This window comes from Homarus americanus, unplaced genomic scaffold, assembly GCF_018991925.1.
Source record: "Homarus americanus isolate GMGI-L3 unplaced genomic scaffold, GMGI_Hamer_2.0 scaffold49667, whole genome shotgun sequence".
Classification (NCBI taxonomy): domain Eukaryota; kingdom Metazoa; phylum Arthropoda; class Malacostraca; order Decapoda; family Nephropidae; genus Homarus; species Homarus americanus.
The window spans coordinates 5,528,690-5,554,378 of NW_024738608.1; the positions used below are offsets into that span (position 1 = coordinate 5,528,690).

The 25,689-nt window shown below is 36.3% G+C and overlaps 1 protein-coding gene across 3 annotated transcripts in view; it reads right to left on the reverse strand.

The window, feature by feature from the left end:
• The window catches only part of LOC121874169 (Fanconi anemia group M protein-like), a 64,205-nt gene that overhangs the window by 26,703 nt on the left and 11,813 nt on the right, over nt 1-25,689 (reverse strand). For 2 of the 3 annotated variants that reach the window (XM_042378153.1, XM_042378154.1), the window contains exons 7-16: nt 22,635-22,781; nt 19,589-19,669; nt 15,218-15,380; nt 13,095-13,246; nt 8,120-8,269; nt 7,313-7,444; nt 6,049-6,112; nt 3,809-3,951; nt 2,054-2,162; nt 318-463 (exon numbers count right to left, since the gene is read on the reverse strand). In XM_042378153.1, the coding sequence (XP_042234087.1) occupies nt 318-463; nt 2,054-2,162; nt 3,809-3,951; nt 6,049-6,112; nt 7,313-7,444; nt 8,120-8,269; nt 13,095-13,246; nt 15,218-15,380; nt 19,589-19,669; nt 22,635-22,781 (1,287 nt within the window). The remainder of the gene's footprint in view (nt 1-317; nt 464-2,053; nt 2,163-3,808; nt 3,952-6,048; nt 6,113-7,312; nt 7,445-8,119; nt 8,270-13,094; nt 13,247-15,217; nt 15,381-19,588; nt 19,670-22,634; nt 22,782-25,689) is intronic. The other variant, XM_042378156.1, reaches the window with a different exon arrangement.

Sequence of the window (25,689 nt, forward strand, 5' to 3'; positions counted from 1 at the left end):
AATTTTCATAACAAGAATATTTAAAAAGAAATTTCACAGTTGAAATTGGTATTAATCAAATACTGAGTGTTAAATATTGGGTATACATAAAACTACCTGGGCTATACTTCCTGAAAAGTAGAGAGAGAAAGCATATACATGTATACATTATATAATTTTTCTACACAGAATTATATGATGTGGCTGGAGTAGGAGCTCTCCAGAATTGACAACAGGTAAATGCCTTGGAAAAGAGCATGTTTCTTATCAAGACAAATCTTAAATGTGCAAGTATAGCTAAAAAAGGCTTCACATTATCACATTATGTTCTCACTTACTCCCTTAATATTTGAGGATGAGCTGGAGTTATGAAGCATTGCAGAAATTGAGTTACCAGACCCCACTGATGACTTTCTACCTTTGCCTGTCTGAGTTTTCCAAGCTTTCATCTGCATGTGCAGCTTCATGCAGACTGGTGTCATACCTGTAAATTAACCATAGAATCATGTACTGTAACACATTTTGTACAAAAATACAGGACAGGAGGAGGCATATTAAATGATGAATATTACAGGAATATTGCCCTTCTTACAGTTTACCTTCTTTACCTATTTTGTATCCATATCTATGTGATTATTTTCTTACATTGTGTACCAACCTGGACTAAGATCTGTGCATACAGATGCAAAATAATCAAACAAATTTCAGTATACAGTACATCAATGTGTATTGTTATGTCCAATATGGCAAATCATCATCAATACCACTTTACAGCCACTTTCCATTAACAGTTAGTACAGCATAAAGTTATAACACTTCCTAAATCATGTTATTATCCATCACTGTACCCTCTTCAGGACATAAGTTTAAAAAAAAAGTCTAAAGTCATTTCTTAAAGGCCTCTACAGAAGTCAGCTGCTTCATGGAAGCAAGCAACTGATTGTACAATCTGGTTGCTGTATACGAAAAGGATTGGACAGCAAAAGAACATTCCTGTACTGCTTTAAGCTCCTTAAGGTGTGAGGGATAATCACTGCTATGCAAAGTCATTTCGTAACTGGTCAGAGGATTTAGTTGGTTGGCCAAATACTTAGGAGTTTAATTCAATACTTTCTTTAATTGGAAGCCAGTGCAATTTGATTAAGAATGGGGTAGTGGGAGTCCTCAGTGAGAGAGCAAAAATAAGCCTGACAACCCTGTTCAACACTGTTTGAACTTTCTTCCATAGACAATTAGGTAGGCAGACTCATAAAGAGTTACAATAGTCAACCCAAGACAAAATAAGTGCATATAATAGTGTCACAACACATTGTCTAAAAAAAAAGGCACAAAATATAGATTTTGCATATGAAAGTTGGAACTCTTAACCACTAAATGAATATGCTCTTTAAATTAAGTTTTAAGTCGAAGTACACTCCAAGATTACGAACAGAATCAACAGGACTGAATTGTACTTCCCAAAAGTTTAAGAGCCAAAATCATCTGTGCTGTATCCCTTCCTATTTCCTCAGATGACGATAATCTTGGTTTTGCCGTCATTCAGCTAAAGTTTTCTCCTAGTCATCCAAATCTTAATATCAGACATCAAGGCTTGTCTTATCTCCCAATATCTTCAACATCTATCATTACCACATAAAGCTCTGTATCATCAGCATAGAAATGATAAGCAACACCATGATCATCCAGCAGAGATGCAAGACTATTGGTATATATTGTAAACACAAGTGGTCCCAAAACGGATCCTTGTGGGACTCCAAACTGCAAAGTGACCGGGTCTGAAATGGTTTCACCAACCATCATACAGAGAGATGTGATTACCTGATACTATGACATGGTGTAGTCTTGTCACTAAACTTTGCTTCTCTTTCATGATTTACCAAAGCAAAGTAAGCATTAAATGGCATGACATTCTAAATGGCATTTGTACATAATAAAAATAAAGATACATAAATAAATGGAAAAATACTACTGCATACCGTATACACTCAATACAGTTCGAGTTTTTATGATCAAATTTTTATGCAAAAAGTATTGGAGGTTTAGTTTACTGTATATAGCTAATGTGAAAACCAACCTCTGGGCACCATGCGAGCATTGTCTGGGCTGAGATACCGAATTAGTTTGTTCTTGTCGGTAAGGGCTTCATTAATTTTTTTCTTCTGAAACTGACTCTGATTGTACATCTGAAATATTAAGACAAGTTAAAAACTTTTTTATTCAAAACAAAGAACTGAAAAATTATACCTAATTTTTTGGCACAAGGGAAGAGTTTGACCTGTGAGGACACTAAGCAGAACACCCACTCACAGAGCTTTGTACTGGGGAGAAACTACATTCTTGAGGCAGACACACTTCATTTAGATCACTGTACTACTATATGTAAAGTCACACACCCATTAGTAAAAATAAGAAAGCTATTTTTTTTTTTACAAAAATTGGGGAACATCCAACATGTTACTAAAATATTCAGTAATGTGAATGAGATGGCACAATTTAATAAAAAAAAATATATATACACAACATAAACATCATATAATCACAAACCATTGAGATTTTTGGCATCACCTTTACCTCAAACCTTCCTGTGACAGGCAATTTTCATCAGCCAAAACTCTTTCAGTGAGGTTTAAATTATGTTCTGATTTAGGCCCTGCTTTACTGATGAACAGAAGACAATAACTTACATAGGGCACATGAGCACTTTGGTTGAATGCTGTTGTCATCTGTTAGCTTAATCAACATGAACACCTATGTGCTGAATAAAATGGTTAGGTATTAGCCAAATAAAATATTTAAGTGGGATCCCTGTAGTGAAAGGGTTGACCTAGCCAGACAATGTCTATCACTGTACATTCACAATGATATCTCATGCCTTTTCTTATATACACATATTATAATAGTGATTGTTTTCATGTGCTACTCTATACCCCCTGTAGATCCATCAAAATGCATTCATCAGCCGACCAGGGTATTTGGTGGTTATTGATTTTCTTATCATTCTATTATTCAGAACCTCCACCAACAAAAATTTAATTTATGCTCCAGACTATCACTCTTTGGAACTCCCTATCTCGGAATGCTTTTCCTGTCACATAACCTCCAATACTTCATGAGATCCTACTTCAAATTTCTTCAATCTTTGGCAAGAGAAGTTTGGTAAACAGATATGCCAAATAAACTTTTTATTATCTCTCTTTGTACTATTCCTTTGTAAAAACAATGAATAATATAAAGAGTCTCTGAATGGAATGAACATGAATCCCCATAGTGTAAACAGAAGAGAGGAAAGAAAATCCAATCCAAAGTTGAATAAGTCAAGGATGTAGTCCAATGTGCAAGGTAGTGATATAAAAACACTTAGAAAACATTTGAAATGTATAACTTTATGTTGCAAATAATGGGTTTCTTAATTCTCATAAGAGTGTAAAGCTTTGTTAGAGGCAGCTCGATTTGTGGGAGTTAATAGATGCAAATTACATAGCACAGAACTATAACAAACTACAAAAATCTTGTTCAATGATTCAAATAGCACTAAGGGTAAAATTTCTTCTTAAAGATTTTAAAACCTTGGTGACCTAAGTGATTAGAACATACAGTGTTTACCAAAATAAAAAGAAAAATCACTCTTCAATAATATGCACAGGATTAAATAACTTCCCAGACTCGGCTTATGTTTCCTATATGTGCCCTATAATTACACCAAACTGTCAGTTGGTGTTCTCGCTGGCAGAACTTCAAATGTCAGTTGTTAATGACCTATGGGTTATGAATGACTTGAGAGTTTTTGTTTTACCTTTTTAAATAAATGATGCATTTATGAACTACTTACTTGCTCTTCTTTGCCCCTGGTGACCAGCACCACTATGTGACCTTCTCGCTTACGTCCTGTTCGGCCCATTCTCTGCACCAAACGGATGGGAGATTTTGGTGCATCATAACATATAATTAAATCCACTTCTCCGATATCCAGACCTAAAAACACGTGAGTAAAGATGAATAATTACAGCTAAGATATTTTAAAGAAGCAATAGAATATTTTGGAAAGGGATCAAGCAGTCACTAAGGCAGTCCTCAGTTAATGTGAAGATTCCGTTCCAGAAAACTACAATGCTAATCAACACAACACTAATCGAAACCAAAAATCCTCCAGACCTAAAGTTATAAGTAGGGTTAAATGCTATGGGTATTTTTAGGTCCTAGGAAAGGTGATTTCTGATAATATGACTTACCTAAATGTTATTGTTTCTTTCAGTAAAAAAACACTTTATCTTATCAAGTAAATACTGTAAAGGAAAGGGTTCCAATCCTGAAAACCCTTACAATGCTATCACCTGTAACCAGTCCCCACCACCATTACTACCTCACCCTAATTCACAATTATCATCAGTACCACCATTACTATCATCACTCTGCAACAGTCTAACCGTGAGTTTGTTTATCTACTGTGTCCAAAACCCTCAAAGTACAGTACAGGTATTACTTCTCTATACCGAAATACTGTAATTGCTGAGCAGCAAATTTGGTATGGGGGGGGGGGCTTTCGGTATAAAGCAAATCCGAAATATTTGTCCAGATAAATTGTCACAATACAGTATCATATTTTTGGGGGTTATATAGAGTATATTTTGGTAACATATAACAAAAAATCATACACTATCTGTATGAGTTTATCTTGTGTGAGTTAAGGTAAATAATTTATGTTGATTTCTATAATATGTGAGATAGGAGAATGAGTCCCAGTATGACCTAAATTAAAAAAATAATAAAAACAAACAAAGAAAACTAAAGGAATCAATCAAGAATGCATCACCATTGTTGCTTATTTTGATTTCAGTCAATCAGAATGAAGTGCACAACCCAAAACGTAACACATGTAACCAGTCAGCTGTGTCCTGTTGCCAATGTTATGTATACAAAAAACTATAATTTACAGCAAAAGTATTAGGCATAGCAACAATTCGATTGCACCATTGGAAACCTCACAATTTTCTGCATCTAGTGGAATATAGTGCACAGTTTTAGCTCCCCAAAAATTTTCACCTAGTAAGTGAGGAAAACATTTTTGGATTTTCGTTCTGCATTAGGAGTAAATAGTCAGTGTTTTATAATGTAGTTCTTTTTTTTTTACCTTATACGAAAGCCAAAGCTATTGAGAAGCCAAAAGTACAGCATTAAATTGGAAAAAGAAAACGCTTCTCTGCGCACAAACAGCATGGCGCAGTTAGAACGAAACCCAAGATTTCCTTTACGTAACAGGGTAAAGTTATTATTATTTTACTACAGTAATCCAGTATTTTTCGCATTTTTTTTAACTAAAAATGATATATATATAAAATATCCTTAAAAAAAAATTACATATTGCGCCATTTTCGATATTCCCGTGTGGTGCGGCAAACAGACGTCACCCTTTACCACCTCAGACACCCGCTGCTCCGAGAAGCCTCAGTCCACACGTGCCTACCGTACTGTGAACGCTACTGTGACTGCATGAGGGCGGGCAGATGCCGGGACAGCAGGGAGAGGCTGGCAATGCAGGTGTTGCCGACCTCAGCGAAATAAAAAAAAATTTATTTACTCGTAAATAATTTTTTTGGGTATATAACTGTGTTTACGTTTTTCCATTATTATACTGCAATATGATTAATTTCAAATAATGATGTTAGTAAATGCCGGTACAGTGCATCAGTGATCAGTGTGACCACTGGGCCGTGAGTGGAAAGCATGGCATGGTTAAGTGCATGACCTGAGCTGTTTGGTGGCCACAGGTACAGTGATTCCTAAAAGAGTATTCGCGGTTTTGGCTTTTCGTGGGCAATTCAGGAACGTAATTCCCGCGAAAAACATGGGATTACTGTATTATTATTACAATACAGTATTAAATTTTAATACAGTACAGTATTTGAGATATTTGAGGAGGGGTATAGTAGAGGGTTTGGCATATTGTATATACCTGTAATCTACTGTACAGTACATGTACTGTGTTACATACAATTTCAACAAAATCAGGTAGAAAATGGTTGGCCTATTATGTGTGCATACATGGTAAAAAAAAATAAAGTAAACACTCACCTTCTTCTCCTACACAAGTAGAAACCAATGTATTGAATTCTCCACTTCTAAAGTCACTCACCACCTGCAGGGAATAAACATATTTTCACAGAGCCCTCACAACTTCATCAAATTATACCACAAAATCTATTTTCTTATCCTCAAAAACTGTAAGTATTTACAGAAAACTTAAACAGAAGATAAAAATAAAGAACTCAAACAAGTACAGTATGGTGACATAGTTAACTACATCTCCATTGACTCACTACAATGTCATGCATGCAGCCACTCTTCACACCAACACAGCAATTATGCACACAACTACTCACCACACCAATACAAAAAAAAAAAAATGCAATGGAGTCATGAAATGATGCCAAACACTGAGATTTACTTTGAATAAAAGTTTTGAGAATTTTTTAATGAAAAAAATTTGAATGAAAAAAATGAGAAATCATCAAAAATGACAATACCTGTAATGTACATGTCAGTTGAACACAAGGTCACCAACAAATTATGTGCAAGGGAGATGTAGCAGCAACTTGCTAAACACCTAATACCTCTTACCATATACAGTATTGGTACATCAGGTAAATGCATACATATCTTTCACTATTGAGTCGTGGGTTCAATTCTGGTCTGGGATATATGCGAGACCAGAGTGATCCTACCAAACATTGCAGATTTTCTCTAGGTACTCCAGTTTCCTCCTGTACTAACACTGGCCTATGAAGGACAATCTCATCAGAAACAATGAGGAGTTAAACAAGCCACTTGCTTCCATTTACCATCACAAGGGTAAATAAAAAATATATTGTGCATTTTATTTATCTAACCTCACATTCATTTGTATATCTATTTATTTATTACAAGAAACTACAATTTAAAAGCTATATTTTATGCAAAACCACAATCTGGGTTCAATACTGTTCAAAAGTTTGAAAAATTTAGGAATCCACACTTTGCTTGGTCCCAAGGTGTTCAGATTTTTCTTTGAGCATATTATTATCATCTTTGTTTGTTTTAACTTGCTACAAAACTTAATCTCTTTAAGTTGTTATTTAATATTGTATATTCTCTGCAGAGTATGAACTAAAACAATTCCCTTTCTAACGTCGTGCTTCCTAAGAACACAACCTCAGAGTAAATAGAGGATTAACTGCATTTTAAATTTATGGCATAAGCATGGTCAATGTAACCTGATGTAGACTTCATATGATTCTCTGAATAGCTCTTCTCCACTCAGAAAAACTATATTATAAAAAAAAAAAAAAAGTATTGTTACCTTCAACTGCTCCTTCTGTGAAATGTTACGTTCACCACGAACTTTAGAAGATTGTCCAAGAAAGCTCATGGCTTTCACAAGAGGGTGATAACACTGCAGCATTTCTGTGATCTCTATAACACTCTCTCTGTACTGTAAATGGGGTGAAAATGTGCATGTAACTGAGTAAAAAAAAAGTGAAGAAAGTTACGTTTATCTATCCGAAACTACAAGTTGCAAAATAATCCGCATAACTCCCTCCAGCTCATCCTGCTAACTTTTATTGGTGTACAAAGAAATGTTTATTCCTTAATGTGTTTGACCATGGTAATTTTTTTTTTTGCACATTCTGGATGCAGGATTGGGTGTAAATGCAACAGAATGAAAACAAAATGAAGAAAATTAATTCATTCACTTGATAAAAGATGTCACGTATATAATTATAATAATAATAAGAATAGCAACTAGAAAGCTTGCAACATATTCAATCAGCTTATACAATACTTATACTGTACTCCTGAAACCTGGGCTTCCTTCTGAATTTTCAAACTCTTCTTTTAGATTAACTTCCTATCAACTGCACCTCCAAATCAAAGCAAAACACTATTTTGAGTCACACACTGTACAACTATGGTATATGCTAAACACAACTTTAAGGTTATAATTATTTTACTTTATCACTGGAACCCATTGAAAGCACTCATTTAACTAGCTACCTCTCACATCTATTCCAGCTCAAGACATTTATTCTTAATGTAATACAGTAAGTCTTTTCTATAAAAATATAATTTTAAGAAATAAATTAAAAATAAAATTCAGAGATATTACCTGAGAAAAAATCATAATTCTTGTTGACTTTTCTTCATCAGCACACTTCTTGTGGTGATCAATCACAATGGATAGTAACTTAGCCATTTTAGGATGACTTATCTCGTAAAAATGAACATTATTAGCCTTGGATGGGTGAGGACTGCCAATCTGGACAAATAAGAAATACAGTACAGTATACTTAATTAAAATAAAATGAAATAATGCAAATCTGCTTGCTATTACAGTAAGTCCTCGTTTAACCTTGACCCTGACAACGTTGTTTCATTATAACGTCGCTACTCTTTGGATACCCATGATTCGGACAACGTCCCGCCGATTCGGTATCACGTCGTCACGGACTACTTTGTAAGCGCATCACCCTCTCTCATCTTGGGGCGCAACGCTCTCTCGTAGAGCGTAACAGCATCCTCAGTCTTTGTTAGGCTTCCACAGCGTTTGTGTGTGTTTAAGCGTTTTTGTTCTAAATACTATACTGTAACCATTCGAAATGGCTTCCAAGCACTCATTAAGTGCAAGTGATCCTAGTGTTGTGAAGAAGCAACATAAGACTATTAGCCTTGCTACAAAAATGGAGGTTTTAAACCATTTTGAGAAAGGTGAATGTGCGGTGGACATTGGTCTTGTGCTAGGTCTAACCCCCACAACAGTGAGTACTATCCGCCCATCAGTGAATACAATACAAAATGATTTAGCTTATTTATCTTTTTGGATGTATAATATATACTATTTTCTATAAAAATTCCATTGAATTTATGTATATGTAATGTATTTTATGGGGCAAAGGGAGGCTGGGGAACGTAACTCTTGTATTTTATCTATTTCTTATGGGGAAAATTGATTTCATTAACGTTGTTTCCGTTAACGTCGCGGTTTTCAGGAACGGAACGACGACGTTAAGCGAGGACTTACTGTATTATAGTCACCATCATCATACTGTAAATACACACAAAATTCTAAATAAATAGTTAATTACATTATAAGGAAGGCCTGAAGCTGAGGTTCCATACTAAGTGGGTCAGGATTAGGTTGGGGGAAGGACTGAAAATGGGTAGAGGGAACCCCTTCACATCACTTAAGATACAACCACAACAACTTCCCCATTTACACAATTTTGCGCAGCCAGTCCAAAAATATTAAATATTTGCTGTTTGCTTTTCAGCTGATTCAGAATATACTCTTATATCATCATGTTTCTGGTTGCTACTTCATTCTGGAAAATTCTGAGAAAATTTTCCAGGTACCCGGAAAATTCCGGGTATAAGGGAGTTTATACCCTGGTTTGAGAAATGAAAATCAGGCACATTTTCTGGAAATTCCAAGAAAAATTTTCCGGTACCTAGGTATAGGGGATATTTTTCCAGGTTCGAGAGATGATCCAATGCGCAATTTCTGGAACTTCGAGGAATATTTTTCCATTACCTGTAAAATTCCGGGGATGGGGGATTTTCTTCCGGCATTGAGAGATGAAAAAATGCCTCATTCTGGAAGTTCTGAGAACATTTTTCTGTTACTCGGAAAATTCCGGGGATGAGGGATTTTTTCCGGCTTTGAGGGGGTTGTCTCATAACCCGGAAATCTCTCATTCCCGGAAGTGCTCTGCACCAATTGTTCTGGCTAATGGAGATATCACTATCAGATAATACTACCCAGCCAAAATGCTTAGGGTTACCTGGCTCTACAACCCAGGCCTAGTGAGTACATCACTTAAGTCACTATGTTAGAGAGAGAGCATCAAGCTATCAAGAGGTTTTCCAACCATTATCACTTCACATAATATATATTATTTAAACTTCCATTCATTCATTCTCTTCTTCCAGTATTTCAGTGGCCCCTTTCTTTTAGTAAAATACACTACTGTAATTCTTTCTCCAATATTCATGACCTTAAATGTTTCATCTCTGAAACCTTAGGATTCCTCCATTTTTACTGGATATTTAAGTTTTATCTTCTGTCCCCTCTATTACTTTTTGTTGGTAAAGAGAATGTCTGCGGTCAAGGAGTGTCATGTTTGAATGGTTATGCCACTGGATGAGGGTACAAGATCCACTGTAACAATTAAGGGTGAGGAAAGCAAGGAATTTGAGGTGAAAGGAAGGGTCCATCAAAGGTCTGTCTTGAACCCCCTTCTGTTTATCATGATGCCTCAGGCACTATCACAGGACTTAAGGACTAGTTTGTCCTGGGAGTTGTTGTATGCTGACAATTTTGTGTTTGTAGCAGATAGAATTAAAGAGGTAGTGGAGAACTTTAAGAAATGGAAGGATGGAATGGAGTCAAAGGGCTGGAGAATGAATGTGACAAAAATAAAATGATAAATTAGTGCTATGGATAAGGAAACTGTTACAGAAATTGGAAAATGGTCATATGCAATCTGTAAAGAAAGGTGTTGGCAGCAACACAATAAAGTGCAGTGCATGTAAAAAGTGGATACACCAGTGCTGAAGTGGTGCAGTGGTGTAAATGGCAGACTACAGGAAGTTGCTGGCCTAAGTATTCTGTATGTCCTTGGCAAGGCTGGAGGAACTCAATTTTGGGGATATATCCCTGGACACTTTTGGTAAGTTTTGTTACCTGGGTGACATGATCAGTGCTGAAGGTGGTGCTGAATCTAGTTTAGTTACAAGAGTTAGAAGTGGCTGGAGGTAGTTTAGGGGGTTGCTGCCTTTACTGATGGCAAGGAAAGATGTATGCAACAGACCTGAGAAATATGATGTAGCTATAGCAGTGAAACATGGCCAGTTAAAGATGATAACATATGCAGGCTTGTGTGAGCCAAAATGGCAATGCTGTGCTGGATGTGTAAAGTAATACTGAAAGACAGGAAACCCTGTTTAGAGCTAAGAGTATGACGAAGTTTACATAAAGGTAGTTTGAGATGGTCTGGGCATGTGGAGAGAATGGAGAACAAATGGGCCAAGAGATACAAGAGTCCAACCATGAAGGGGTGGACAGACGGGGCAAGGCCAAAACTAACATGGGAAGAGGTTGTGAGAAATGACCTCAGTATTAAGAACCTAATAAACAAGGTTATAAGAGAATGCATAGCATGGAGAGCTGGCACCAAATAATTATATCTAATTTATACAAGAAATTACAGTACAGGTATTACTTCTTTATACCAAAATAATTGAAGAGCAGGAGCAGCCAATTCGGTAGAGTTTTTTGGTATAAAATGAATCCAAAAACTCATCTAATACCAAACTTTGTTCAGTATATCAGTATATGAAAAGTTAGGTATTTTTGGTACAGATAAATTGTCACAATACTTTATTTTATTGTAATATAAAATATAGTTTGGTAACCCAATAATATAATATACAGTGACCCCTCATTTAACGAACACCTCGGTTAACGTAATTTCGATTAACGAACTGCCTTCCATAAGGATCTTCAATTCGGTTAACGAAAAAAAATTCGGTTAACGAAGTTCTTACGAACCGACCTCAACATGTTTTTGCTTGCACTGACCAGGCAACCAGCTTTAGTATCAGTCCGCCAATACATTAATCGGTTCTAGGGCTTAAATTCCTTACTATTTTAGTAAATATCAAGAAGTTTATACTATTCAATAATTTTAAAAGTTTAATATTCAATTTTTTAGTCATTTTAACAATTATTGAACATAACTGAAGGTAAAGTGACTAGTTTAATGCGCGGCATCCAGCCTCTTAACACAGCAAACAGGAGTTAGTCTCTCTCTGTTTTCACTGGATGTAACATCTTGCTTGAGACTCTCTTCAACTAAACGCTTTTTTTCTCTGTTTCCAAGCAAATTATTGGTCATTTTGAAATATATTTTACATATTGACAATATATAATGCAGTGCAGTGTTGATTTAAAGAAAATAATCTTGAATTACACCAAGAGAGCTAAAATTTTATGGGTGAAATGGCGCCATGGGGTGACTTCTCTTCCACCCCAATGCCTTCTCTTTTTCCTTCTCCTCCACCCCCATTCTAAATCCCATCATCATCATCATCATCCAGGAGCCTTCTACATACACACCTCAAAGTAAGTGAACTTTTCTACCATTTTTGTTGAATTTAGGAAATTTTCGGTGAGCTGGAACCAATTACCCAAAAACCCATTGAAACAATGGTTTTGGTTAACGAACTTTTCGGTTAACGAACGACCTTCTGGAACGGATTGAGTTCGTTAACGGAGGGGTCACTGTAATATAATATAATATACATTAAACATTATACATACTGTAATATATAAAAATACAGTAACACATATTATACAAAAAGTAGTCCTATATTACGTAAACAGCTCCTTCCCTGGCTGGCTGGTCAGCTGTTCTTAATATGACACAATAACTCATCTGGGGTTAAGATGGTGAATTTTTCTTGTGTGAAAATTTATTATTTTATGATAATGTTTTATTATCCCAGCACCAAATGAACATAAATAATGTGGGGATTATGGTGAAATTACATAGTGTCAATTTAATGAGGTCGGGCTGACAAATCTCTCAGAGGGAACTTTTGCTGAGTCATTGCACCCTCAACCACCTTACCTAGCTACTTGACTACACATAATTCCTTTCAACTCTTTTATTTTTCTTGTTTTTGTTTTAAAGTTTTATATTATATTTTCTATATTTCTAATTCACATTAGAGCATTGTATTACAGTATTATATTTGAATATTTGAGATATTTGAGGAGGGGATCAGTAGAGGGTTCAGTATACAGAACAGCGAATTTGTTTTTGTTCGGAAATAAAAGAGGTATTGTACTACTGAAATCTGAGGAGGGGTTCGGTATATCCGTATAGCGAATATCCATATACGTAAAGAAGTTCAATATAGAGAGGTAATACTGTAATGGTGTGACTCTACAACTACAATTCACCCAATTCTGGAACCCTTTATGAGAAACAAAATGCTGTCACCTACTATAACATGCTAAAAGGGTGGTCCAGGTATACTTATTATAATACAGTTATGTTGACTATTTATACACCACACACCTTTGTACCAGGAGAGCTGTGTTTTGAAGGCTGGGACAAACTGATCTTTGGTTCAAACTTCTCTGCTAATTCATCCATGAGCTGCTGGAAGACTTGATTGCGAAGGAGTTCAGACCTCGCATAACTGTAGCCCTTATCTCCATTTAGTGTACCTAGTGACACAAAATAAAATGTTCTTATTGCAGAGATTACTATTGTTCAATTAAGTAATAAGGCAATGTGCATTAGTAGTTCTCATCAACCACAATTAATTAAAAAGGCAATGTACATTAATAGTTCCATCAACCAGATTAACCAATCAATGAATAATGTGTGATATTAACCCCTTCACTAGATGGATGTCACTTTTAATATTTTACCAGTACAGTACAGTAATCCCTCGATAACTCGGCACATATGGGGCTCTGGCCTTGCCGAGTTATCCCAAATTCTTACTTATCAAGGCAATTCTCCCCTCTTACAAAAATACAACAAAAAATTATCGACCCACATACTGTATGTGTACATGAAATTACTAAATGTAAAAAAGTAACACTTACCAGCATTGCAGGCAAAGAATAAAGCACCATAGTAGATGACACAGATACATGATAGGTGACACAGAGGCATGGTAGGTGATGCAGGTGGTCAGATATGCCAAGATTTTCCCAGATAATTTTATATATCTCAGATTTCCCCGAGTTATAGTAATACATTCCGAGACCATATCCATGCTGAGTTATATGAAATTCTGAGTTATCGAGGGTGAACAGTAAGTCCTCGCTTAACTTCGAGGTTAAGTTCCTGAAAACACGACGATATACGAAACAACGTTAAGCGAATCAATTTTCCCCCTAAGAAATAGATAAAATACGGGAGTTGCATTCCTAAGCCTCCCTTACCCCCATGAAATACATTACATATACAGAAATTCAGTGAAATTTTTATAGAAAATAGTATATACAGTATATATAAAACTAAATCATTTTGTATTGTACTCACTGATGGGGGGAGGTGGTGGAGCGAGTGTGTGGTGGGTAGAAGAGCAGAGGAGGGTGGCGGGAGAGGAGGAGGAGGGTGGTGAGTCACCGAGACTCGGCGGGTGCCTCCTCCCGTTCTGACTGGCGTTTCTCCTCCATTTTCATAGCAAGGCTAATGGTCTTGCGTTGCTTCTTCACAACACTAGCATCAGTAGCACTTGATGGGCGCTTGGAGGCCATTACGAATGGTTAGAGTACAGTATTTATAGCAAAAACACTTAAGCCTAACAGAGACTGGCTTGGCGTCACTTGAGGACGATGTGACATTCTGCAAGTTAGATGTACCGTAGCGCGCCGAGAGAGGGTGATGTGCTAAAAATTAGTCGGTGATGACGCAAAAACGACGTTATATTGAGTCGTCGGGACGTTGAACGAATTTTTGGTATCTAAAGATTAGAGACGTAGTACCGAAACGTTAAGCGGGCCGACGTTATACGAGGACTTACTGTACTGTATTTGGCTAACACCAGGTGATTTTATTCAGCAGAGAGGGGACCCATACACAAGTTGTTAAAGTGAAAAACAGTGAAAGTCCTGCTAATGATATGTATTTGATTTAGAATATTTCCTGAAGTGCCACTCTTCTTAGACATTCTGTACCTAATATAGAATTTCACGTACAGTATTTTAAGAGAGTAGTCAGTTGTCATTAACTTGAGTTTTAATGATTTAGGCATGTTACTAGTATGGCAGGAGATTATACACAGCAGAAAGAAACTGTGTTTGAAAAGTGTAAGTTTAATTGTATACACATGAATTTTTTGAGGGAATAAAGTTCCAAAGCATGTAGTTTTGATTAAATTCTGCAACAATATGGTCACGGAAGATGAAGAGACTTATTGGTAAAACTGATCCAACTCACTTACCTGGGAATGGTTGTTAAAATAATCTCCAAACATCTAATATCAACACAGTAAATTCTATCAGTTTCCCTTTCATTGAAACCCTTTCACTAAAACTTTGATTGGTTTTGCAATGATCTTCTTTCTCATTTGTTTACACATATAATTTAAATCTTAGATATTTAATCATTATTCCTTCTCTATACAAGCTGACATCACCCACATTAAGTAGGAATGAAGTAGAGATAAACAATGGAAATACCTTTCAGAAATTTATAAAATGACCTCGCACCATGCTGCATCAAAAGTTCATATGAGTGGTAGAGTGTCATACAGAGTGCAAAGAGACCTTCCACAATACCATATTTCTGCCGTGATAAGTTGCCTGGGGGACACTGGCGGAAAGCTTCTCGAGCCTGGAGAATCTGAATGAAAAGATAAGTATATTTTTAATACTATACAAATGTGATGTGGAAATCACATATGAATTACATTAATATTCCAATAAAGTACATAAGACAAAATTCAAGGGAGATAGAAGACCTTAATTCATATACAGTGGTCTCTCGGTTAACGAACGGTTCGATTAATGAAATTTCGGTTAACAAATTACCTCCCATAAGGATCTTCAATTCGGTTAACAAAATCCTCACGAAAAACACGTTTTGTTGTGAGCATCAGCAGATCAGCTGATGGGCTAGTCTACCAATTCAATAATCTGTTCTATGTTTACATTCGTTTCCAGTGGAGTAAATATCAAGAAAGTTGTGTTCTTTAATATTTTTGCATTTTTTATATTAAAATTATTAGTCATTTAAAAATTTAGTTAACATATTGATAATATATGCAGTACAGGGAACTAGTGTTTTGTGCGCCCATCAGTCGCTTGACTCACCCACCAGGCGTCAGTTGGGCTTTGTTTACTGTGGAGTGAGCATCGATTTTGTTGGTGTCTTGAATATTTTTGCATTTTTACATTAATATTATTGGTCATTCTGAAATTTAGTTAACATATTGATAATATATAGCGCAGTGCAGTGTTGATTTAAATAAAATAACCTTGAATTACACCTACTGTAGTGAACTTAAAATTTTATTGGTGAAATTACTGCATCAAGCATGGGTCCCCTGAAAGGTGATTTCTCCTCCATCCCCAATTCCTTCTCTTCTCCCTTCTCCTCCACTCCCACTTCTAATTCCCATCATCATCATCAACCAGGAACTTTCTACATACACACCTCAAAGTAATTGTACTTTACTGCATTTCTTTTTTTTTAACTTTGTATGTACTTTTCTGTGAGCTGGAACCAATTACTCAATATCCCATTGAAACAATGGATTCGGTTAACGAAATTTTCGGTTAACGAACGACTCTGTAGAACGAATTGTGTTGTTAAACGAGGGACCACTGTAGTTACATTCAACATTAGCTGATGATATGAATAAATAGGGATAGAGATTTAGTGACCTCACCACAGTTGAATTAGCCCTGAAGACATGGGACTGGTATCCCCATTTCATTACCATAATGAAAAATAAAGAAAGACTGGGATATCTGAATGGGGGAGGATACTGTGATATCCCAGGTATTGGGAACAATTGGTGCAGAGTTCTTCTGGGAATGAGTGACTTCTGGGCATTGCGATGAATTTCTCATCTCCGAAAAAATCACAAATCCCAGGAATTTTCTGGGTACTGTACTGGGGAAAGTTTTTCAAAAGTCTAAACTATGCATCTCGCATGGAAAGACACAGAGCTTAATTTATTTATGCGAGCACCACGGTACACATACAATATATTGTAAATAAACAAAATAATGTATACTACTACTACTGTATATACTGTATATATATACTGTACTGTACTCGCCAGAAGACGTTGTCTTCTTTAGCTTGTGAGGCACATTACTGAATGTAAATTACAGTACAGGGAGTCTTCATTATACATCCCCCAAGCTGTGAGCTGTTTTATTGTTATTTTTCAACAAAAAATTTGGGGAAGATAAACCCTCAATATTTGTGGGTTTAACCTTCATGGATTTGATTATTCACTGCTACAATCATTGTATACCTGCTCATCATTCACGGGCATGAGATTTGGTTATTCCTGGTTTGTGGTCACATTTTACCATAGATCTTGGGCCATGATTCCACGAGACAACTTGTGTTTTGTGTACATGACAGTACCACGCAGGACGCTGTGCATCACAGCATTCTCTCTCAGACTCCTACCTACGTCATGGTAGTTGACAATAACATTGAAGTGGGCCCTCTCAGGTGGGTCCCACTGGTCGGGAAGGTTGTTGACCCCAGGGCCGACCTGATCATCATCAAACTACTGGGGCCTCAACTGACGTCACCGCGGTTGCTGGAGGATCGGCTTTTTTCACACTTTATTTTTCCAAAATTTGCGGCCTGAGATCCAATTTTCCTTCTGTGGAGCACCATTTATTAACCTCTTCCCCCGACCTCTTACTATCATCTGAACTTCAACTGACCAAAGCAGCTTCACCCAAACCTTTTCAAGTCTCCAACTACAACCTTTATATCTCTTTCCATTCTAAGGGAGGTGTATGCATCTACTGCAACACCTATAGCTCGACTAACGGATCTTGAATCTTCTCTTTATGATATCATCTGGCTCAAAATATCTCTACCAACTATGACTATTTTCCTTTGTTTCCTATACTGTTCTCCCAACTCTACCATCTATTTAGAACTCTTTAAGTATCTCACTTCTTGCAATGAATCATTGATAATTTGATAATCACAGCAATTTTTTGTGAAATTTCAATAATTAGCAACATGAAAGAGGAAAAGTATTTCAATATTTTAAAAATGAGAAAAAAATACTATCATCATTTTATGACTATTTTCCATAAGTTAGCCATGATTACCTGATTGCAGCTCTCCATACTGCACAATTTCTTGCTGTCTCTCTTGTCAAGTTCTTGTCTATGAGGGCATATCTTACAACCTCTCTCTATGTCATTCTAGGCCTACTTAGCTCTCATCCCCTCCACATTAAAATTCATGCATCTTTTGACCCAATTAGTCTCCTCCATTCTCTCTATATCTCAACTTACCTCTACAATAGATCACACCAATGCTCTCAATACCCAACTGCACTTTTAGCTCTGAACAGGATTTCCTATCTTTCAGTGTCACATTATGCATCCACCTCACCGTTCTCATTTCAGCTCACTCAAGTCTACACATGTTATCCTCTTTAAATACCCATGTTTCACTGCTATACAACAACAAACTTCTCATGCCAGTTGCATACATCTTTCCTTCCACTCAAAGAGAAAGTTCTTTTGCTGTCAATAAAGTTAGCAACTCACTCAACTTCCTCCATTCACTACTGACTTGCAACTGAGCTAACTCCAGCATTGTTCATGTCACTCAGGTAATAGAACTCATCAAAAAATTTTTGGGGCATATCCCCAATGATGAATTTCTGTAGCTTTGATAGTGTCACATGATTACCTGCTTATCAATCAGAGTACCGTCCTCATATCTGAGGGTTGGTAACCACAGTCCTCCACTCTAAACGTTCTCAGGCTGTTTTTGCCAATCCTCCAAAGTTTTGTATCTCTCTGAGGGCCCAATTTTTTATTTCATTCATCCATCCCAGTCTCTGCCTTCCCATGGCCCCCCTACCCTCAACTTTGCCCATTAATATTTTTTTTATTATTCCCTCATCCTTAATTATATGACCAAAGTTTCTATTTTTTTCTTTTTCTGTACATTTCAAGTACATGTAAGCAGAACACTTAAAGTCAGCAACATCCTGCTGTCTGCCATTTACACTACTATAGCCATTGTGTACCCATAATTACACTCACTGCACATTACCCCGTGTTTCTGCCAAAACATATTGATAGCACAAGACAATTTTCCCACTTTTCATTATGGGTCCTTAATGCATGCCACTAATCATTACTTTTGTTTTTGCTACATTCACTATCTTATACCATCTGACTCCATTCCATCCTTCCATTTCTTAAATATTTCCACTGTCTCTTCAATCTATCTGCTATCAGCACTAAGTTGTAAACATAAAACAGCTCCCAAGACATAATTGTCTTAAAGTTATATAATAGTACCTCTAGGACTGTACCATGGTAAACAGAAGGGGGGCTACAGACTCCGGATGGACCCCTACTTTCACCTCAAATTCCACCCTTTCCTCACCATTTACTCTCACAGTGGTTTATGAATCCTCATACAATGCCATAACCACTCTAACAAGGCACTCCTTAACCCATAACTTTCTTACTGCCCAGTGCACCTTCTCATGCGGTAACCAGTCAAATACCTTCTCTAAGTCTACAGACACAAAGTAAAGTTTTTCTCTTCTCTAAATATTTCTCTTGTACAGTAGTTGCCTAACCAAAAATACTGCCTCAGCAGTTCACCTGCTAGGTATGTACAGAGCAAAAAACATGGTGATAAAAACTTTTAAGAATGAGAGCAAATTTGATTTATAATTTGCTTCCCATTCTGCAAAGGACAAACCACATTAGAATATCTACCTACATATTGAAACTTGGCCAGAAGGGACTGGGATGATGGATTGAGAAAAATAAAAATTATTTCTTAAATAATACATTAAAAATAAAATTTCTTACCTGAAACTTTGTCAATGTTGTTTCATCTTTCGTATACAACACCTTCATATCTAGTAATCTGTTGACATACACTCTTGCTACCTGAAACATTGAATGCAAATACTGTAAGTATTTTTAGTACTTTGTTCTGTTACTGATATTACAAAAGGCAAACACATGAAAATATTCACACAGCAGTAACATGTTTTGGTACAGGGGTGCTTCGATTTACAAAAGGGATGCATTCCTGAAAAACCTTCTGTAAATCGAATTTTTTTGTAAATTAAAGCCATTTTTCCCATTGAGTACCAATATATAAAGGGAGATACGGTACATTCCTACGGAAAAAAGGTCCACAAACGTAAAAATACAAATTTTTAAGCAATTTTTGGTGGGAAACACAAGATCAAGATTATCAGGCATATCACCTACTTTATCAAATTCCTCCCCCTGTTGTGTGGAGCCTATAAAACACTCATATTAATTGGTGGAACATTCATGGCTATTGTCAGGGTTATGGGTGTGATATCACATTTAAATTCCTCTTCCTGTTATGTGGGGCCTATAAAACTCAGATAAATTGATTGAACATTCATGGCTGTTATCAAGATTATGAAAGTGACATCACAATCAAATTTCTCCTCCTGTTGTGTGGGGCCTGAGTTGTGGTTATTGTCATGTTCTTGTTGTTATGTGTGACAGAAGCATAGATTCATCAATTTCTTCCTCCAAATCAACATAATTTAAGAAGTCAGTTAAAATTTCTGCCTCTTATTTGGTGGTCAGTTAGTCATTTCGTACTTTTGGATCAATGTACTGTACAGCAGCATCTTTATATGACACATTATCAATATTGTATATGTATACATATATAAGCAGAGAAATGTTGCCCCACACTTGACTGCAGTACAGTGCACTGATTACTGCCTGTGTTCAGCATGGGATACTCTCAGTTGCCTGTGTCAGCAAATAAGCATCTTCTGGTGTTATGTAAAAATACAGTATTTTTTTCTTTTTTTTTGTAAAAGCTGGGTTTTCATTCGTATACCAAAGTGCCAGAAATTTTTTTTTTCGGTATCAGCGACTTTTCGTATACTGTATTGATGTTTCGTAAATCAAAGCACTCCTGTACTGTATCTATCAATAAGGCACATCATCATGTGCACACACTCTAAAAAGTATCTCTACAATTTGATAATAGATAATATGACAACAGATGAAGAATTTTTACAACCCTGCTAAGACAATAGGAGTCAGTGTTCATTTTGAAATTAATTGGATAATACTTTTTGGAGTATGTGATACTGTACATATAACAGACTAAGCCTCCATACTCAGGATATATTTACTTATAAGGAATGTACATTAAAACCTTTGTGCACATTAACCCTTTTGATGCCTAAATAGACTCCAAAGCGAGTTCCACAAAAGGCTTCTGTTTTCCTTTAATGCTAGGCATTTACATACCTAGGTATAAAGCTAGACGTCACATTCTGGACTATACATCACAAAAACTGTTTTTTTAGAAAAAAAATGGCTTATTTATTTTTTTAGTTTTCATTTCATGTTAATTAGAAATCTTTTTATATCTTACATGAAAATTTCATAATATATATATATATACTGTATATATATATATACATACAATGTACCCTCATTATTTAGGATCGCCATACAGTGAACCCTCACTTTACGCAGTCAATTGAACCCACGGCGGCCCGCGTAAAGTGAGAAATGCGTAAAGTGAACAACATAACATTTGGGATTAATTGAAATAGAGACCGGGCCGACCCCCCAAACTCCACTTTTTCAGACACAATACCTACGTTGTAGTAAAAATAACTTCTTAATTTTATGATGGTATGCACACACAATTAATAATTAAGAGAAATATCAATAATATTAGGTTTTTTAACACTTACATTAGTAGAAAAGATGGCTGGGTACACGGGGATGGAGGGTTGGTTCCGAGGCAGAGGGCAGATTATTGGCCCTCACCTGTATCACTTGTATCAATTGTATCACTATCCACCACAGAGGCTTGCAGGGCCTCTTTGTCAAACCCCTCAAAGTCCATATAAGTCCATATCCTCACTATCATTATCACTATCACTGACTTGGGCCGGCTGTGGTGGGTGGCGGGTGAAGAACTCGGTAATGTTTTGATGACTGGGCGACCTTGTGCGCACCCTGCTCGCGCCGATCTCCGCGTAAAAGGGTACACACATCGCGGAAAGTGAGCATTCCGTGTTCGGCAGGGTACCGCGTAAACGTGGAAACTCGTAAAATGGGACCGCGTAAAGCGAGGGTTGACTGTAATTCGGTTTTCGTCTTAATTCGTGTGCGTTTTCAAGAATTATTTAAACGATATGAATTTGGAATGAATCCGAAATAACTGAGCGGTTCCGAAAAGTCACCTTGGCTGCCACATAAAATATTCTTAATAATTACAGTGCAACTTTAAATATTTTTTTTTTAAATGTACATACAGTACACTACAGTAATAATAATATAAATAATACAGTAATAAATAAATGAAACACTTACAGTATATTGCGAGGTGAGCAGATAATAGTAAATGATATTCCAAAAGTGTGATAGTCACACAGGTAAATGAAGCAAAAACCCACATTGGAGGAATACAAAATGAAATCTTGGAGCTAGTATACTAGGACCCTCTTCAGCCAACTAACAGAACAAAGCAATGGGTAAAGACATAAAACAAAGGAATCAGGTCACATACGGTAACCTGTTTCCTGAGCTGAGGTAAGGTGGGAAGTAGGGTTAATCTTCTTAATGACAGTATTCAGGATCAGGTCAGTGTTGGAGTTTCTGGCATGCAATCATCACTGGGCAATGCGATCATTTCCACAGCCTTTCGACAGGAGAAAGGAGAAGCTGCCAGACGTAAGATGTGGAATCCTGCTCTCCATGATAGTGGGCAGCCACAAACGTATACAGGGTACAGTATTAGAAATATGTGACAGTCCTGATGACTGAGGGTTAAAATGTAAATAGCGCATACCGGGTATCAAAATAAAATAACTTCAGTACTGTAATTACTTACAGTGAGAAACCTTGTTTTGAGGCTTGTGAGGAGTTCTCCTAATGGAACCACCACCTTGTTAATACTGCGCTGGTGGACATATGACTGTATATCTGGACTGTCCTCATTTCGTAGTTCAATATGTGATATCATCAAATTTGTTAACACCTGTAATAAAAATGCAACAAGTTTATACATTACAGTATAGGGAAGTAAAAATTAGTACGATCTCTAAAGAAGCCTTCCATTGTGAAAGAAAGTTAAATTCTAATTGTATGGCAGAAAAGGCAAAAAACTGTCACAGGTCAGAAGAAAATAAATGCATGATGCTTTTAACTATAACCTCCAGAGCTAAATATTCCTGAATATTGTATTCAAGAGAGAGAGACATATTGGAAAATGATTAGATCAGACCCACTCCTTTCAAGCTGTATTATACAACCAGTTAATGAAACAAAAATTACAGATGAACAAATAATTTTTTTATTACAGTATTTAGTTTACCATTGTTTTTGTTGTAAAAGTATTTAAGCAGTACATAACACCAAAAAATTAACCAGAGCAGCATATATTCAACTTATTTATTCATGTTCAAAGCAAGGTGCCACATCCAAAATATTTTTTTTACTTCCTGTGCATTTCTAGGCACTATAGTTAGTTATTTCAATATGTATAAAATAAGGGTCTACATCTCAGGACTGTGATGAAACCAGAAATTTTCTAGGAAAACATGGGTATACAGTATAAGGAATGTGGATAGGAAAGAGAGCAAGGAAAGTTGAAAAAAAAATTACAATGATTATATGATGCAAGTTTCAGAGTACAGTAATGATAAGTGATATGTAAGCTCTGAGAATAGCAATGTACTGTACTGTATAATCACTATTAACCATCAATCTGCAAAAATTATTTCTTGCCAAAAATTCACAACATAGTGTAACTACAGTAAAATTGCAAGGGCCCATGCAGGTGTCCGACTACTCTTGTAAATTATGAAACTACAGTAGCTATGTAAGTCGTCTATTCCACTGATGGTGGGTGTGTATTTATATTTTAACTGTTTATTTGTATTAAAATGTTCATCCATTGTACATACAGATACACTTCTGTACAGGCAGGTCCTCTGAATGAGTAATTGTTGAATAAGAATTTGGTTTAGCAAGCTTATGTTTTAGGGTATGAAAATCTAATGAGCGAGTTTGCATTCGATTTAATGAGTAAAATTCTGAGTGAACCAGCTTGAATAATCCTTTGTAGAGTCAGGCTATTCCCACTTTGTCATTGGCTGAGATTGTTTTTTATACTCTGAGGTGAAGTTACTGGTACACGTAGGCTCATGAGTGAAATTCTGAGTGAACCAGCTTGAATAATCCTTTGTAGAGTCAGGCTATTCCCACTTTGTCATTGGCTGAGATTGTTTTTTATACTCTGAGGTGAAGTTACTGGTACACGTAGGCTCATGAGTGAAATTCTGAGTGAACCAGCTTGAATAATCCTTTGTAGAGTCAGGCTATTCCCACTTTGTCATTGGCTGAGATTGTTTTCTATACTCTGAGGTGAAGTTAGTGGTACACGTAGGCTCATGAGTGAAATTCTGAGTGAACCAGCTTGAATAATCCTTTGTAGAGTCAGGCTATTCCCACTTTGTCATTGGCTGAGATTGTTTTCTATACTCTGAGGTGAAGTTAGTGGTACACGTAGGCTCATGAGTGAAATTCTGAGTGAACCAGCTTGAATAATCCTTTGTAGAGTCAGGCTATTCCCACTTTGTCATTGGCTGAGATTGTTTTCTATACTCTGAGGTGAAGTTAGTGGTAGGCTCATCCAGTGTAGCTAGCCAATGAGCCAAGACAATATGGGGGCATTTATTTTCTGGATATGGCACAAGCTGTACACTTGTGCTGTCCATAGCTCTCTTTTGTTACTCAGAAAGCATTGTACATTCTAATCCAGTGTGCTGCCCTTAATATATCTCAAAACAAATGAAAAAATTATGGTACTGAGTGCATTAGTGAAAAAAGAAAACATAAACTGAGTACTGTAGTTTCAATGATCGATCATCTTAACTCTAAGATGCTGGTAACTGCATATACCTGCCACCTGACTCAAGCCTCCACTTCTCTATCTTACCTGTTCATCTTTCAATAGTTCCACTCCAAGTTAATTAACATATACAAACAAAGAAAAAGAAGTTAAAATAATACTTGAAAGCAAATAAAGAAAAACCTGGTTAATTGGAAGCTTAGAGGCCTGACAGGCAATGCGCGGTCCAGCATGTGATCAACATTGTTTACACAACAACCACTCACATAATGGTTATAATTACAGTTCAGTACTTGGTAAGAATTTAGAGAGTAAATATCAAAATCTAATTTAACTAAACTATCCCCAAAAGCAATAGTCTTCATATTACAGTAAAATTTGCAGTAAACTGCTGATATTGTAGTAATTATATGTTTCCGCCTGCTTAAACTTCTCGTGAGCTGATGTCACACCCACAATGCACTGCAACCTAGGCATATGTTCACCTGTGAGATGATGCTCCTCACCAATGTACACTATACGAGTATTACAATTTCTGTATGGAATGTACTGAAAAATAATTTTTTTCCTAGCAATATATAAGGTTTGTGATAAATTTTGTCATTCCGGCCACTACTTCAACATGCTCCCAGTACCACAGGTGATATACTGCCAATTGTAAAGGTATGAATGTATATGTACACACGATCAAAAAAGTATCTATGCACATTGGGTCTGATGATTCCTAAATATGACAACGTAACCAACATGAACCATGCAACATATTGTTCACAAGATTAAATTATTTTCTTCTGAATTTCCATACTGTACAATAACAATACTTATTATGGATAAAATAGGAAAAGTCTCTAGAAAATGATATACTGTATGATATTTTGCAATATCCACCGTCTGTGGTGTCAGATTGTTTCGCACGATATGTGCACAAATACTTTTTTGATCATGTGTACCACACTAATGACCAACAAAAACTTTTTCAGAATTGCAAATTGCTCATTCAGCAGAACCTGTCTGTATTTAAAATATTTACTAA